This window comes from Martes martes (genome assembly GCF_963455335.1).
Source record: "Martes martes genome assembly, chromosome: 4".
NCBI classification, from domain to species: Eukaryota; Metazoa; Chordata; class Mammalia; order Carnivora; family Mustelidae; genus Martes; species Martes martes.
Window position 1 is genome coordinate 2,682,700 of NC_137891.1, and position 16,354 is coordinate 2,699,053.

General features: G+C 61.7%; 1 protein-coding gene across 1 annotated transcript in view; it reads left to right on the top strand.

Annotated features, from left to right (window-relative positions):
* SLC45A4 (solute carrier family 45 member 4) overlaps positions 1–15,174 on the top strand; it is a 28,654-nt gene extending 13,480 nt beyond the window's left edge. Inside the window, exons 2-7 of the mRNA XM_080800723.1 lie at positions 5,744–5,932; positions 7,729–7,908; positions 8,433–9,466; positions 9,797–9,896; positions 10,952–11,163; positions 13,342–15,174. Coding sequence (XP_080656849.1) covers positions 5,744–5,932; positions 7,729–7,908; positions 8,433–9,466; positions 9,797–9,896; positions 10,952–11,163; positions 13,342–13,701 — 2,075 coding nt within the window. The 3' untranslated portion in view covers positions 13,702–15,174. The remainder of the gene's footprint in view (positions 1–5,743; positions 5,933–7,728; positions 7,909–8,432; positions 9,467–9,796; positions 9,897–10,951; positions 11,164–13,341) is intronic.
* Positions 15,175–16,354: the final 1,180 nt, after the last annotated feature.

Sequence of the window (16,354 nt, forward strand, 5' to 3'; positions counted from 1 at the left end):
TAGCTCGTCCCGATGTGGCCCGTGGAGCCGCTGGGACCCTCTCGGGCTAGACTTCACCATCGACCCATGGGGAGCACGAGCCAGCTGACCCCTTCCCCCCATCTCTGACCCCACGGGGACCTGCACCCCCCCACGGCCCGCCCAGGTTGGGGACTGCACCTTCTGGGTGTCTGAGCCTCCCCTTCAGGGCTGTGATGAAGGATGACACATAGGGAGCCCAGCCTGGGTGCTGGGGACGCCGCTGAGAGCAGCCCAGGTGGCGGTGGGCTCCTGGCCCTCTGGGAGGGACGTGTGTGCACACACACGGGGCCTGTTCCTCCTCCCCTGGAAACGCCAGTTGCTTCACCCCACTCCCTACCTGCCCGTGGCTCTGGGGTTCTAGAACATTCCACGCAGATGGAGGAGTGCCTGCCCCCTCTCTGCCCAGTTGTAGACCCTCCCTGTGCCAGGCGCCCTTTCCTCCCTCGGGCCGTCTCTGGGGTGCCCATGGCCCTCGCCAGGGTCCCCTACACGGCTCGTTGATGTCTGTTTATGAGAGGTCACGCGAGGCTGGTGGGCATTTCCCACGGAGCGCTCGTTCTCATGAGTCTGGCGTTATCATGGAATTCTTGCTGCGGATACAGACCTATCTTGATGGGGAAGGCTTTGTCTATTGAAGGAAAGAATGTATGTTCCCATTCCCGGTTCAGATCTTTTGTTAAACATTTATAGGCCACTTTCCCAGTCCCTTGGCTGCCCTCCCCCCACAAGTACCAGTTTATCAAAGACGACGTGGTGGCATTGAATGGGAGCTACCGCGCGTGACCAGCGTGGCGGCCGCTGCCCGTGACCTCACACGGCCCTCTGACGATGCTGACACACTGAGCATTTCCTGTGAACGGGGAGCCTTCCTGGTCCCACCATTGTTGTGCGCCTTCTGCCCAGGAGAAAACAAAAATTATTTACTCCGGGCGGCGTGCTGTTTGTTGAGAGCCGGGCTGGGAAATGCGCTGTTGGAGGTGTCCCAGTGGCGGCCTCGAGGCAGCGCGGGGCCCAGGCTGGCTCACCCCTGGGGCTGCCTGGGGGATGTGATGGGAAATGCTAATGCTTCTTGCCAATGTGCTGGACAAAGCCACTGCCCCGTGTCGCTTCCGCTACCCCCAGCTCGTCCCCCCCTCCCCGAGGCCGCCTGGCTGGGGCACATGGGGCTTCCTCTGGGGGAGCCCGGGGTTCACTTCGGGAGGACCAGGGACACCACCATTGGGCTGGCACCGCTATGGGTCCTGTCGGCCCCTCCCGCGCGCTCCCGCCTGCCTCAGCCTCTGCTCTGGGGGCACTTTGCTCAATGGGTGCACACTTCGGGTGCCCATTTGGAGGGGACAGGACGGGTCCAGGAAGCCTGGGAGCTGCTGGGCGCGGTGAGTCTGCTCCAAGGATGTGTGACGGGGCAGGATCCAGCCCAGCGTTCCCACCCCTGAGTGTCCCAGTCCAGAGACACCGGCGAGGCTCCTGGGCACCAAGTGCTGCAGCCAGGCGTGTCCCGAGGCGACCACGCTGGGTATGGATTGGCCGTGTGGTTGCAGGGGGAGGGGTGATGAGTGGGGACCAGAGAGAAGGTGGGAGGCCTGATCAACCTGTCCTGGTCCGGGGAGCGAGCCACAGGGTGAGCCGCCTCTGGGCTCAGCCACCGCCACGGCATATTCTCTGGGCATCTAGAGGGCACGGGAAGCCGTCCGGGGTAGTGCCAGGCTGCTGCCCGTGCTGCCGGCCCTCTCCCGGAGGGACGGGAAGCCCTGGTTTCCAGAGGGCCCGTTCAGTGGAGTGGCTTCCTTCCCGGTCCCCTTGACGGCCAGCTTCTCAAGTCCCATCCGTGCCGTTGCCTATGCTGTGTCTCACACTTGCTGGCGCCAGGACTCCTAGAGACACCGTCCTGGCCTCGCGTGAGCCGGGTGCTGGTGGGCCGTGGCTTAGCGGACGGTGGGGTGGGGTTAGGGCCCGTCTCACAGCAGGCGTTGGCTGCTCCCAGGCGGTGGTGTGCGCCCGGCAGTCTGTCTTCTGCTGCTCGTGTCTGGCGTGGAACCTCGAACCTCAGACAGGCGTGTGGGCATTTGCGGATTAGGTGGGATCCTGCCCACGTGGTTCTCCGTGACCAGCCCCGGAGCCTCTCAGCCTCGGGTGCAGCTCTAGGAACGACGGAGTGCGGCCTCTCCAGCCGAGGCCCCGCCGTGTCTCAGGAGCTCTTCCAAGCAGCTTTCTCTCTGCCCATGGGCGCAGTGGGACTGGGTACTGGAGCCGCTGCCCAGGAGTGCGGTGCACCCCACCTTCAAGACCGGCCGGTGGGGTGTGCATGCCTGTCTGCAGTTGCTGGGCGACTGTATCGTGGGGGCCAGAGGGCGCTACTTGGGCTGCGCGCTGGAGCTCGGATAAAAGCAGAAAGAAGAGAACAGATTCTGCGGGGCCTGTTGCAGGAGAAGGTTTTGAGTCCAGCTAAGTTACTTGTTTAAAAGGAGAACCACAGCGCTCTCCGAAGGACTGCAGCAGAGCGTAGTGTCTCTACAACACGTCGTTTATAGTGTGAAGGGTACAGCTTAGTGGTGTTGGAAGAAGCAGGGAAGCTGAAAACGGGACCCTCACTCCAGGGTGGTGACTCGTTGCAGTCGTCAGGCGTGTGTAAGTGGGCTTGAGGGTGTGACGGTGGGAAGTAGGAGAGCTCGGCGGAGAGAAGCTGCTGAAGAACCAAATGGAAATTCCGGGACTGAAAAATGTAATATCTGAGAGAATTGGGGGAGATCGGGTTGACATAAGACGCAGCACACTGAAGGCTTGGTTGGCAGAGATGATCGAAGAACAGAGGGGCAAAGACGGACACCGGAAAGGGATGGGGCCACGGGACGCCGTGGTGCAGTGTCCGCGGGTCAGATGCTCTTCAATTCGGGGTCCCAGAGGAGTGGAGCTAGAGAAGGGGGCGGGAGAAAGTTGGGGTGCTAACAGGAAGTTTCCCGCGTGTGCTGGAAGACGGGTAGGTACGGCTTCATGGAGCTCAGTGGCGTCCAAGCAGGAGAAAAAGGAAACTTAGGTTCATCGTAGTCAAACTGCTAAAAGCCAACAAGACAGAGAAAATCTTGAAAGCACCCAGAGGAGAGGAAGACGATTGGCCTCTCCAGTCACGTGAAATGTCACCGCTTTCCCTGCAGAATCGGGAGTGAGCGCCTCACCGCTCCGGAGGGGGCTGCGGGAGGAGTTAGCCCAGAATTCTTTATCCAGCAAAAATACCCTGTCAGAATAGAAGAGGGAGAGATTTTGGGTAAAGTAGCAAGCGGATTTGCCGTCGGCAGATTGCTGTAAGAAACGCTGAAGGAGCTAGACAGCCCAGAGGCAGAAGGGACGTGCCACTGTGTGAGCACTCGGGTCTTCAGAAAGGAAGGGAGACATGGCTCAGTGGGAGGTGAAACAAAGGGAGTTTTCCTTTTAATTCCCTTAAACGTGACCGTTTAAAGCAAAGACTGTCACACAGACGGGGTTGACGCCCTCTAGATGGGACGCGAGCGCGACGTGTGTGCGACGTGTGCGCGAGGAGCCCCGGGGGCAAGGACGGTGGCATTCTCGAGGTTTCTGCTCGTGTGCTGGGCTCCTCCTGCACCGGACGGGAGAGTGGCATGTCATGAACCCTCCCGAGCAGACCCTTGCAAGATAAGGCTAAAAAGCCAAAGTGTAAATTAAAACGGAGCGCAAGACAGTATTCCGTTAACTTGGCCGAAAGCAGGCCTGGGCAGGAGGTGCGGAGAGACAAGGCGGGGGCGCGGACAGTAACGTGGCACGTAAACGAGGAGCCGTGAGGCAGCGCCAAAGGGGTATGTGTGCTCCGGGGCTACATAAGGCAAAGATGAGCTGAATTCGATGTTTCGCCGCCCCACCCCCAGGCAGGCCCTGCAGGTCCCCGGCGCTCGTGTGCGCGCCGCGGTGGGGGCTGCCGGGCGCGAGGGCTTGTGGCCAAGGAGGGGGCGGGGGGTGCGGCCGTTGGAGGGGACTTGTCCTCTCACTGGAGCGTGGGCTTGGTGGCAACACCTGACGTTACAGGGTGGGTGTCACAGGGTGGGTGGAGACAGGCCTGGCGGGTGAGAGCCGTCCAGGGATGGAGAGCGCCAGCCGCAGCCAAGAGCTGGACTGGGGAGGGGTTCGCGGGCTGCCCGAGGATGGGTGAAACAGAAGGTTCGGCGGTTAGGGTCTTCCCGCCGGCCAAGCAGTGTTTATTGGTAAAGTTGTGTCGTATTAAAAGCCCCAAAGAAAGTAAGAGTCTATGTACCCAGGGTCAGGAACACTTTCCATTCTTTGTGTGACAGGGACCGTGTCGCACATGTGACTGGTCCTTTCCAAGGCTCGTGGTGCCACACACAGGCTCCTGCCCAGGGACAGCGTGGGCCCCGCCCGCACGGCTGCTGCTCTCCCCTCTGCCTGCCTTTGAGGAGGAGGACGGAGGCCCCAGGCCTGCGGGAGAAACCAGAGCTGGCCCCGGGGAAGTGCTCAGCCGGCCACTAGTTTCCTGAGACATCGGTCCGTCTGGTGACTTGCAGTAGGAACCCAGCCCACCTTCCCTAGAGCTCCGTGTGGTATAGACGTCAGAGCCGATGCCTTGAACTGTGGACTGTGTGCCTAAGTGTTTTAGGGGGTGCTTCCCTCTGCCAGACAAGTGTGGCTCCCGGGGGCACAACCCAGCCCCCCATTTCCCAGGGCTCATGTCTGGGCAGAGTGCTAGCCGGGGATCGCTGGTGTGTGGAGCGCTGTCGTCGTCTGAGTCAACTTCTCATGGACGCAGGACACTGGCAGCCTGCAGCAGGGTGGCCAGTCACTAGTGACTCCCATCCAGATCACGAAGAGAACACACGAGCCCCAAAGCCCCCGCCCCTCCCGCGGGCTACCAGTGCTCCGGCTTCTGCCAGCAGAAGCTCTGCCAGCCACTCAGACCTCATGTAAACGGAGCCCACGGCGTGTGCCCTGCCGTGGCTGGCATGTGTGGGGTGCGGTTGGTCATGCTGCAGCCGGGACCCCTGGCCACTGTGTAGCGCTCTAGTGTATGGGTGTGCCGTTCCCCCCGGCAACGGGCACGGACTTTGTGCGAGGGTGGTCTTACCTTGTCACTGTGTGACCTTGCACAGGTTACCTAACCTCTCTGAGCTTCACATTCCCCTGCCGGACAACGGGCATGATAATCCCTACCTCCCTGGGTGGTTAGGAGGTTAGAGCAGAGCGGTATCCGGTGCCTGATGGAACACCTGGGCTCCAGCCGAACACCTACCTGCGCCTCCTCTCTCGGGGGCCGCTCCCCGCCCTCTCAGAAGCCCACGGCAGGGGTCCTTGAGCACATGCGGCCCCTCAGTGAGACTCTTGTCATAGATTCTGGCCACGAGGCCCAGGATGGCGCACGGGGGCGGGTGTTCCTCACCGCTACCCCCGTTCTGGGTCCGGTGCCTGTGATGCCGCGTTGAGCAGCTGTAGACGCAGGCCCTGGTCAGTGTGGTCCGTGCCACGGGTGCTCGGTCTCCGTGTGCGCAGCAGGTCCAGGCTCTGCTGGCTCTAGCAAGTGTCGCTTGTCACACTGGGTGCCCGGCTGCCGGGGACACCTCCGAGGCCTAGGTGCTGGCCTCTGGCCACCTCATGCTTCTCAGTTGGCGTCGGGTGGGTGTCAGATGTCCCAGGCTCTGACCCGGGTGCGCGCGTGTCCGCGTGCGCGTTCCCACCCGGTGACCTCCCACCCCCTGTGCCCCAGGCCTTCCGGAGCAGTACTACAGCCTGACCTGGTTCCTGAGCCCCATCCTCGGCCTCATCTTCACGCCCATCATCGGCTCCGCCAGTGACCGCTGCACGCTGAGCTGGGGCCGCCGGCGGCCCTTCATCCTCGCCCTGTGCGTCGGCGTGCTCTTCGGCGTGGCCCTCTTCCTCAACGGCTCGGCCATCGGTGAGTGTCCCTCCGCGTCCCGGCGGGAGGGGCCGTGCTCTCGGCGGCGCCCGGCGGGCAGGCGCGGGGCTTCCGGGCGCTCCCGGCGGGGCTGAGGCCGGGCCCCACGTGGGAGCGCCGTGGGGACGTGTTCACAGGGCAGCCCTTCCTGTTGTGACCCGCTTGTCTGCCCCGCGCGTCCGACAGCACGTCCTGTTTCCAGTGCGGCTTCAGAAACCCCCCTTCTTCTTTCTCCTTTTCTCAGACGTGGGATCGAAAGCGTCCAGACCCGGTTCCATGCTTGTTTTTCTGTTCGTGTGCCCGTGCTTTGTTGTGTTGTTTTTAAGTCGAGCAGCTCTGCGTGGGAAAATGGGCTTGCCCCGAGGGAGCTCATCAGAACTGTTAGAAACAAAACCTGTTTTCTGGCAACGGCTTTTTAAGATCGAGGCCTCCTCGGTGTTCTGACCTGCGCACGCATGGCCTAGGTCGACGTCAAGTGTGTTGGAACACTCACAGAGAGGCCCAGAGCCCCTCGGACTCTCAGAGGCCTGTGTGGGGCCGGGCTGGGGCCCGGGAAGGCCAGTGCGACCTGCTGGCGAAGTCCGGGGGCGGATGGCGCTCTCCGGGACCCTGTGGGCTCAGGGCTGCTGGCTCTCGGCCTGTCCCCTTCACCCTACGGAGCTGGTGTCCCTTCGCAGCACTGTCCCCCCGAGAGACAGCTGTGGCATTCTCTGAGGCTGCGTCTGCGCGTGGGCCGCCTGTGGCACCCTTTGTCTACCCGTGCTCACGCTTCTCCTGGCCTCTCCCCTGCACCTCCCGTGCTGCTGCAGCTAACCTGCTCCGGGCCCCGGGTTTCGTACCCCACCCCCCGCATCTGCGGGCACAGGATTCCCGCCGGTCTCAGGACCCAGCTCTAGCTCAGCCATCAGGGGACTGGTTCGGTCTCTGGGCTCAGGGCATACTCCCCAAGGCCAGTGAGAGGTGGCATGTGACTGCCACTTCCTCTGGGTGCTTACAGCCTGCTGTGGGAGGCATCGTGCTGGAGGTCGGGCCGTTCCCATCGCCCTGCAGAGCCGCCCCTTTCTGGAACCTGGGCCACTTCGAGAAGGCACCTGACGACCCCAGGGGACGTCATGAGTACTTCCTGTGGTCTGGGGTGGGCTGTCACCCGGGGTCTGACTGTGGCCCTCCGCACAGCTGGCCCGTGTTTCTGGCTGGATGTCTTGGGTGCAGTCTGACGTACAAAACGTTGTGAGTGTTAGCCCTGAAAGGTTAATTCTTCTTGGAAAAGAAACATGCTCGCTGGGTAGCATCAGGAGGACAGCCTTCGAAGTCCTCCACTGGAAGATGAGAAACCACAGCGGATGGACCAGGGAGACCCGTCACGTGTTCAGGGAGCGCCATAGGAGCGCCCCCGTAGACCCTGGCCCCAGGGCCGACCCTGAACCCCAGTGTGGTGCGTGTGCACATGTGTGTGTGACCGCGTGTGTCACACGTCACGTTTTCTCCTAGTTGTTCATTAGTGCTCCCAGCATGCCCCTCCTTTCCCAGTAAGGTTAGGGAGGAAGGATCCTTTTTTAGTTACAAAACGTCAAAGTAAGTAAGCGTTGAGGTTCACTGAGCAGCTAACGTGACTGGGGAGAAAAAATAACCGTGCACATAACAGAAATGGAAAACACAAGCCTGTCTTCTGTGCCGACCTTCTGCGCCAAGGAGCACGCCCCTTTCTGGCGTTGGCGAGAGTGTCCCCATCTCCCCTTGCAGGTGGCGGTCTGCTCTCAGGAGCTGCGATCTGACTGCCCCATGTGTTCGGTCAGGTCTGTCCCTCGGCGATGTCCCCAACCGGCAGCCCATTGGCATCGTCCTCACGGTGCTGGGGGTGGTCGTCCTGGATTTCAGTGCCGACGCGACCGAGGGCCCCATCCGGGCCTACCTGCTGGACGTGGTGGACAGCGAGGAGCAGGACATGGCCCTTAACATCCACGCCTTCTCTGCCGGTGAGAGCGCAGCCCTGCCCCCGCCCCACCCGGCACGTGGCAGGACCGCCAGCGCGGGGGGAGGCTGTTCCCGTGGCCCTCCTCCCCACCTCGGGCGGGAGGGCAGGTGCTGGACGGTGCTGGTCGGCGGGGCGGGGAGCAGCCCCCGCTGACCTCTCCCCGTGCTCAGGCCCTGTTCGCATCCTGAGCTTGCGGGATGGCGGGCCGCACTGCCCAGAGTCGCGGGCAAGCATCTGTTTCCTATCCTGGCAGACAGCTGCTCCTCATTCCTTGGACAGGACTCTGTTAAGTCAGAGCTCCAAACCTAGGGTCAGCTGGAGTTTCTCACTGTGTTTTTCCCATCACTTTTTCATTTTCCATCCCCAAAGTTGTCCTGACTCGGCCAGAGCTACAAATGCCAGGCCTGGTCCGTGGTTAAGGGCACAGGCCCTTCGGGATCTTTCCTGGGTTCTCCCCGTCTGGGAGGGAGTGTCAAGGTGCCTGACACCGCTCACAGGCCCCCTCTGTCTCTTTCACCCGCTCAGGCCTCGGCGGGGCCATCGGCTATGTGCTGGGTGGGCTGGACTGGACCCAGACCTTCTTGGGCACCTGGTTCCGGACTCAGAACCAGGTGCTCTTCTTCTTCGCGGCCATCATCTTCGTGGTGTCGGTGGCCCTGCACCTGTTCAGCATCGACGAGGAGCAGTACAGCCCCCAGCAGGAGCGGGCTGGGGAGGCGGCCGACGCGCTGCCCCCCGCCACCCGCGGGAGCGCGCTGGACGGTGGCGCGGGGCTGTTCCCCGAGGAGGTGCGGTCGGAGCACGAGCTCGCGCTGGACTACCTGGGCGCGGGCATGGTGCGGAGCAAGAGCGACTCGGTGCTGCACGTGCCCGACGCCGCCCTCGACCTGGAGCCCGAGCTGCCCTTCCTGCCCGACATCGAGCCCTCCATCTTCCACGACGGCTCGTACCCTGGCACCCCCCGCAGCACCAGCCAGGAGCTCGCCCGCGCCAGGCCGCCCTGCCTGGCCTCACTGCTCAGGGAAACCGCGAAGGAGGACGACACGCTGCTCGATAATCACACGCCCGAAGCCAAAGTCCCCAACGGCAGCGGCTCTCCCCCGACGGACGGCCCTGTGGGCTACACCAGGGTGGACGTGAGGCCCGTCGCCGCCGCATCTGGCTCCATGAGGCGGCGGAGGCACATGTTCCGCCGCCAGGCCTCCAGCACCTTCTCCTACTACGGCAAGATCGGCTCCCACCGCTACCGCTACCGGCGGGCCAACGCCGTGGTCCTCATCAAGCCGTCGCGCAGCATGAGCGACCTGTACGACCTGCAGAAGCGCCAGCGCTGCCGGCACCGCAACCAGAGCGGGGCCACGGCCTCCAGCGGGGACACGGAGAGCGAGGAGGGGGAGGGCGAGACCACCGTGCGGCTGCTGTGGCTGTCCATGCTGAAGATGCCCAAGGAGCTCACGCGCCTGTGCCTCTGCCACCTGCTCACCTGGTTCTCCGTCATCGCTGAGGCCGTCTTCTACACCGACTTCATGGGTCAGGTCATCTTCGACGGGGACCCCAAGGTGAGAGCCGGGGTGTGCCCGCCCCGGCGGCTGGCGGGCATCAGCCTCTGTGCCCCGGCCCGGCGGCTGGCTGGCGCCTGGGGCTGCGTTACCTCACGTTGGGCCCGATGGCCTCTGCCCGGGCTCCGGTGCAGGGCGAGGCTGGGAGGGGCTGGAACCACCTGTGCAGAGCCCAGCCCGTACCGTACTGCGTCGCCTGTCGGCGCAGCGTTCATCGCGGTTCACAAACAGCCCGCCTGCGGTTGAGCTGGAGAGTGCCCTCCTCTGCCCAGAGGCTGTGGCACGTGATCCCCGCCCCCGGCCTGAGCCCCGGTCTCTTTTCCGGAACAGGCCCCTTCCAACTCAACCGCCTGGCAGGCCTACAACGCGGGCATGAAGATGGGCTGCTGGGGCCTGGTGATCTACGCGGCCACCGGCGCCGTCTGCTCAGGTAGGCCGACCTCCAGGCTGGGCAGCCGCACTCCCTCGGGGTGCTCAGTGGCGGGAAACAGGGCCCAGGTCATCCTGCCCGGAAGATGGGCCTGACTTGGAACAGGGCTGTGGCTCAGGGCCAGAAGCATGGAAACTCGTGTGTCTGGATCTGGGCATCCTCAGACCACGTGCAGGCTGTCCTCTGTGCTGGTTCCTTCCCTGGGGGCGCCTCAGAGAGGGGCTCCGGCAAGGGACGGGCTTGGGGGTGGGGGACAGCAGGAACCGGGCCCGCGGGCTGGGAGAGGGGTCTTTTGTGCTTAGCCAGGAGTACAGGGGGAGGTGGGGCCTGCAGACCTCATGGAGGAGAGGCCTTTCCCTGCAGGTGTGGTTTCATCCTTGAGGAGGGGGGTCGGGGTGACAGGCATGCCTAGGCCCACCTTCCAGGAATGGGGCACAGCGGGGTCCAGGGTCCCCTGAACAAGTCTGGCCTGGGTCCGTCCTGTTCTCTACGTGTACCTAGAGGGGGAGGTCGGCGTTGTTTCAGTCTGGCCTGGACTTGAGGATGGCCAAGGTCAGTGGAGCAGTGGGAAGCAGCCTGAAGGTCACGCAGCGTTGTCTGAAGCCTCAGAGAAGCTTCCTGGGGGAGGTGACATTGAGCCGCGGGGCCAGAAGGGCGAGCAGGAGTCTGTCCCTCTAGACTCAGGGGTTTACACCCTGGGGAAACCAGCCACAATTTGAGATCTTAAGTCAAGACTGGGTGTCAGGCTGTTCCCGGGGGAAGGGTCTGGGCCAGGCAGGCCTGCAGGGTGAGGAGGCCCCAGGGAGCTACTGGGTGGGACCAGGCTCTGGACTCTGGGACCCAACCTAGGAGGGCTGTCGTCTGAGGTGCCAGAGCCCTGGGGAGCTCAGAGGGGTACCATGGGCTCGCACGTGTTGTGGGGGCAGGTGGGACTCAGTGGGGCGGGGCGGGGGGCTCTGGGTAGCAGCAGCAGCAGGGGGCGGCCGACAGGAGTGGAGTGAGCACGCAGCTCAGGGCCCTGGGGTCACTGTCCCGTGGCCGTACTCTCCCTGCAGCGCTGCTACAGAAGTATCTGGACAACTACGACCTGAGCATCAGGGTCATCTACGTGCTGGGGACGCTGGGCTTCTCCATCGGCACGGCCGTGATGGCCCTGTTCGCCAACGTCTACGTGGCCATGGTCATGATCAGCACCATGGGTATCGTCTCCATGAGCATCTCCTACTGCCCCTACGCCCTGCTCGGGCAGTACCACGACATCAAGGAGGTGCGTCCAAAGCTGGGGGCTGGGGTCAGGGGCAGTGGATGCAGTGGTGGGGCCCGAGGTCACCAACCCAAAATGTAGCTCAGGTCAGATCATCAGACCCATCTGGCTACAAAGCCCCTGCTCGTTCTCCACTCGTCTCTAGGCAAAGAGCTCTGTACCTTCCGCTGGGTGGGCATTTGGGGTGCAGATGGCCCTCCCAGGTCTTTGGTTCTGAAGTGCCCCCTACTTGGGTCGGTCTGAGGCACTGGCTCCTTCCGTGGCCCACCTGACACCCCCCCCCCAACCTGACCCGGCCGGCCTGGCGCCTTCCCGTGCATCTTAAGGGATTTGGGTCGGGCACCTGGGGGGCTGCCTGCCCCTTGCTGTCCCCTCACAGGCCCCAAAGCAGGGGAGCTTGGCCGGCACTGGTCTGTGCAGTAGGGCGTGAGCCCCCTGGGTCCATCTGTGCTTTGAGCAGCTACATTTATTTTTATTTTTTTTAAAAAAGATTTTATTTATTTGACAGAGTAGGCAGAGAAGCAGGCAGAGAGAGAGGGGGAAGCAGGCTCCCTGCCGAGCAGAGCGCCTGATGCGGGGCTCGATCCCAGGCCCTGGGATCATGACCTGAGCCGAAGGCAGAGGCTTAACCCACTGAGCCACTCAGGCGCCCCGAGCAGCTACATTTAGAGAGGGAGCAGAGAGGTGCAGTCGGTGTAACAGCGAACGCTGTTCATCGCCATAACGTCCCAGACACCATGATTTCAGCACATCCCATATAAAATTCTGATTATTCTCCCTGAGCCTTGGAGGGAGTGTGTATCTGATGCCAGCAGTCCCTCTCGGCTCTGACCAGCCGCATCTCAAAGTGCTCCGTGGCCACAACGCTGGTATAGACCGTGGTTCTCAAACTCAGAAACGGACCCTAAAAGGAAAGGAAAAAACAGAAAGGAAAAAATAAACCCAAACTATGTTTAATCTTCTCTTGCACGATTAGAGAAGCAAAGTAAATCCGCAGTGATTAGGTACGTGCGGAATGCCAAACTAATGAAAACCCAAGTAACCACATCGTGTTTTTTAATAAGCTGTCGCGTCGGAGTGTAACGCGACTACAGAAAAGTACACACACTGTAAGCGAACAGCGTAAGTGGGTTTTTGGACAACAAACTGGAAAGAGTAACGCAGAGGCGGCAGCAACAGGAAGCTGGTCCTCGTCCTCACCTCTGGCCCCGTGTCGTCCTCTTGCCAGTGTTTGAACCTCATGGGACCAGAGTGTCTGCCTTGCCTCCACGCCTGTGCTCCCCTCCTGCGGTTGCAGAGCACGGCTCTCCCCCTCCCGGTCTCGCTGTCGGCCACGGTCTGTGCTGCACTCTGCCAGCGGTGGCATTGGGTGGCACCCTTGTCCCGTGCGTGTCTGCAGTCCACCTGGGATATGGGTGTGCGTGTGTGTGTGTGTGCGTGTGTGCGGTAGAGGAGTGTGACTTCGTTTCCCCATGTCCGGGTAGCTGTGTGACCCAGTGCCACTCACATGAGGGCCACCTGGTCCCCACCCGCACTGCGGTGCCGTCCTTGTCCGAGCTGGGTGCCGGTCTGTGGGGGGTGGCCTTTCTCGTCCCTCTGTCCTCTTCCACTGGCCGGTCTGTTCTCAGGCAAGTGCTCTGTTCTAAAGTAGCTTCGTAGTAAGACCGATATCTGGTGCCGTGGGTCCTTCGTCTTTGCTCTTTGAGATCGTCTTGGGTGTTCCTGATGGTTTACTTTTCGTCTGAGTGTTAGAGCAGTTTCTGGGCTTTGACATTGGAAATACTTTGATTGTATAGATCAGTTTGGGGAAAGTTACGAACTTGATAGTGCGGAGGCTTTCTACCTGTAAAGACGCTGCATTCTTCTATTAATTCTTTGAGCGCATCTGTAGATCCTTCCGACACCACACACAGCCCCGCCACCCGCGTGCGATGAGATTGATGTTTTCTTTTCCTTAATATGTTTTCCATTTTCCTTGCCTTATTGCAATGGCCAGAGTCTCCAATACAGTGTTGAATAGAAGTGGGACGGGGTCGGGGAGACGGGCTGAGTGGTCGCCAAGCAGCCGACGGAAGGCAAGTTCTGTTTCCAGACTTCTGAGCTCGTATTCAAACCACGGCGGTGTTGACTGACGGGCCGACCCCCGCCACGGCGCTCACTCTCGGGCTCTCTCTCTTGCAGTACGTCCACCACAGCCCCGGGAACTCCAAGCGTGGCTTCGGCATAGACTGTGCCATCCTGTCCTGCCAGGTGTACATCTCCCAGATCCTGGTGGCGTCTGCCCTCGGGGGCGTGGTGGATGCCGTCGGGACCGTGCGCGTCATCCCCATGGTGGCCTCCGTGGGCTCTTTCCTGGGCTTCCTGACGGCCACGTTCCTGGTGATCTACCCGGAGGTGTCGGAAGAGGCCAAGGAGGAGCAGAAGGGCCTGTCTTCCCGGCCGCCGGGTGACGGCGGGGACGGCGGCCAGAAGCCCACCGTCCTGACCCTATCCCGGAAGGAGGGCCTGCAGGGGCTGGTGGAGACGGAGTCGATAGTCTGAGCCTCGCCCCTGTGCACACACATTCCTGGGGGGGTGGGTTGGGGATGGCGGGCGGGTTGGTCACTGTGACTTTGGTGACAGGCACAAAGCAGAGTTCCTTCACGACACAGGTGGGGGTGCGGTAGCTCTAGGGTAGGCCTGGGCCTCTGGGCAGAAATACCACACTGATTACTTTTTCCACGATTAAAAAAATCATTTGAAATCTTTTTTTTTTTAATTGAAAAGGAGCTTCTGATTTCAACTGTTTAATTTCGCAGGTATATTATTCTGCATGTTTTTAAATCATAAGGCAGATTTACAATAGACACAAGCAATCCAGAGAAAAATAAGATTTTCATTTCCAAGGTCGTAATTGAAAACCACAAGTCCGTGCTGTGGCTCGCCGCCTGCGGTCTGCGGATTAAAGACAGCAGCCGTGTGGCCAGTCACTGGGCCTCTCTGCGCCCTCTGGGGGCCTGCAGGTGTCAGATCTCACGTTCTGTTGGTGCTGCCATTATTGGAGAATATTTTTATCATTATTTTAGAAAAAAAATTTTTTTCTCTCAAAACTGGTTTTCTTAAGGAAACCATGTTTTCTTCTCCTCAGAGAGTCTGATGGGGGGGGGCAGGCCCGCCTCTGGGCAGCGGGAAGTGGCAGCCACCCCCCCACCCGCACCCCCATCCCGAACCTGTGCTGCCAGGAGGGCCCCAGGGCACCTGGGGGGCAGGACAGGGTCATCTGGGGGTGGCCTGCGGGGTCGGCGGGCCGGGATGGGCACCTGCAGCCAGCAGCATCCCGGGGAGCAGACAGGCCCCCGCGGGTGTGCGCCCATGTCTGCACCTGGACCCCCGACCCCGTCATCTTTGTCCAGAGCTCCCCAGAGAGGAGACGGACTCTTTCATTGCACTTTGACTCGTGTTTAAACCATTTGCTGGGGAAATCATGAGGGCAGAGCTCCAGGCGCGGCCTTGGCCCCTGGGACCTGCCGCCAGGCCTACCTCGGGTGCGTGGGACGCGGCCCCGGCCTCTTCTGACCTCTTCTGACCTCTCGGGCCTGCTGGGCCCACCCGACGCCGGAGTTGGGCAGTGGCAAAGTGAAGCGAGTGTCTGGGACCTGAGGACGGTCCCCTCCCCCGCAGGACCTGGTGGGGTCTCCGCTCTGAGCATCTCAGCCAAACGCAGACTTGGGGGAAGGCGCGCGGTCCATAGATGCCGCAGCTGCTGGGGAATGCTTTCCAGACCATTCTCTCACGACTGAGCAGTGTCTGCTTTTCTCACTTGGAAAGATTGGTCTGAGCTTCCTGATGTCACCTGGACACAGACGATGGTCATACTTCGCTGCCTCAAGATTTTTTTTTTTAATGAAGAACTTTCAGATGCATGAACAATCATGCTGCAATATCATTCTAGAGCAGATATATATACGTATATATATATTTCAAGAGGAGACTAAGCAGTTTTTAAATAAATTACTTGAATTTTCTGTGTATTCCAAGGATTGGCTGTTTTGTGTGCTTGGCCGGCCTCTGGTCGCGTCGCGTCTCACAGCTGCTGGTGGTGCGTGGTGCAGGTGGCGTTTTGGGTCCGCGTCGGTCCCCTTCCACCCAGGAGCTCACCTCCGAGAGCCGACCTCCCAGAGCCGGCGCGGGGAAGCGAGCGTTCTGTGCCTGTTCACGCGGGAGGCCGGCCTCGTGGACGCGGAGCGGGGACAGGGAGAGTCCGTGCGGCCTGGTGCGAAGCCCCAGTCTCCTGCTCCAGCTGGGTGGGCCCCCAGGACTGGTCCCTGTCTCCAGCTCAACCCATCCCCCCTGGTGGCTTTCCAGCGCCGGGTCCCTCGGTGGGTCCTCCTGATCGCAGGGTCCGCATAGCCGGCCTGCTCCCGGCAGCCAGGAAAGCCGGCGGCAGGAGAGCAGCTGATTCAGGGTCGGGGGTGGGGGCTGGAAAAGCCCCGAATCCAGGTGTGAAGCGAAGCAAGGGCATGTCTTGGGTCAGGAGGACCGCAGCTCCTGGGAAGCCTGCCCCTGCCCCCGCCCCCGCTCCGGGGCGTGGGCTGGTGCTCCCAGACGTGGGAGCCCCGTGGCTGCGTGGGCCAGGCCAGGCACTTGGGGCCTGGCCAGGTCTTGATGTTGGGGCACTAGGGGCTTACGGTGGGGCTGCCATCCACAAAGCGTGTTAACCCTTGACGTCCCAGCCTTCCTCCCACCATGCTCTGAAATAACAAGGGCCCCAGAGGACACCTCGGCAGATTCTAGTCCGACGTGGATGTTCCTGACGGGTCTTCCTCACTCCTGGGTCTGGTCAGGATGCAGACCTGTGAGGAGAGGGAGGTGCCTCGTGGTCTGGATCAGAGTCCCTCTCCGTAGCTGCCTTCCTGGGCCCTCGCTCCGGGCGGCAGCACAGAGGGGCGCTCGGCGCACCCTCGCGGGGAGACGATTTCAGGGTCACGCTGACTCGAAAGCCTTGAGTGTCTTTTTGTGTCTTAAGAGCCGTGAGGAGGAGCCGGCCGTTTGCACGCAGTTGCGCTCTGTGGCTCAGGGTAGGGGGAGTGGGGGGTTGGTGATTTCTAATGCAGTAGCCGACCTGGTGGGGACCCAGCAGGAGAGTGTCCCGGAGCGGGCCATCTTCAGCCTGTGCCCGAGGGTTCTGCGGCAGGCCTGCCGGTGTCGGTGCGCA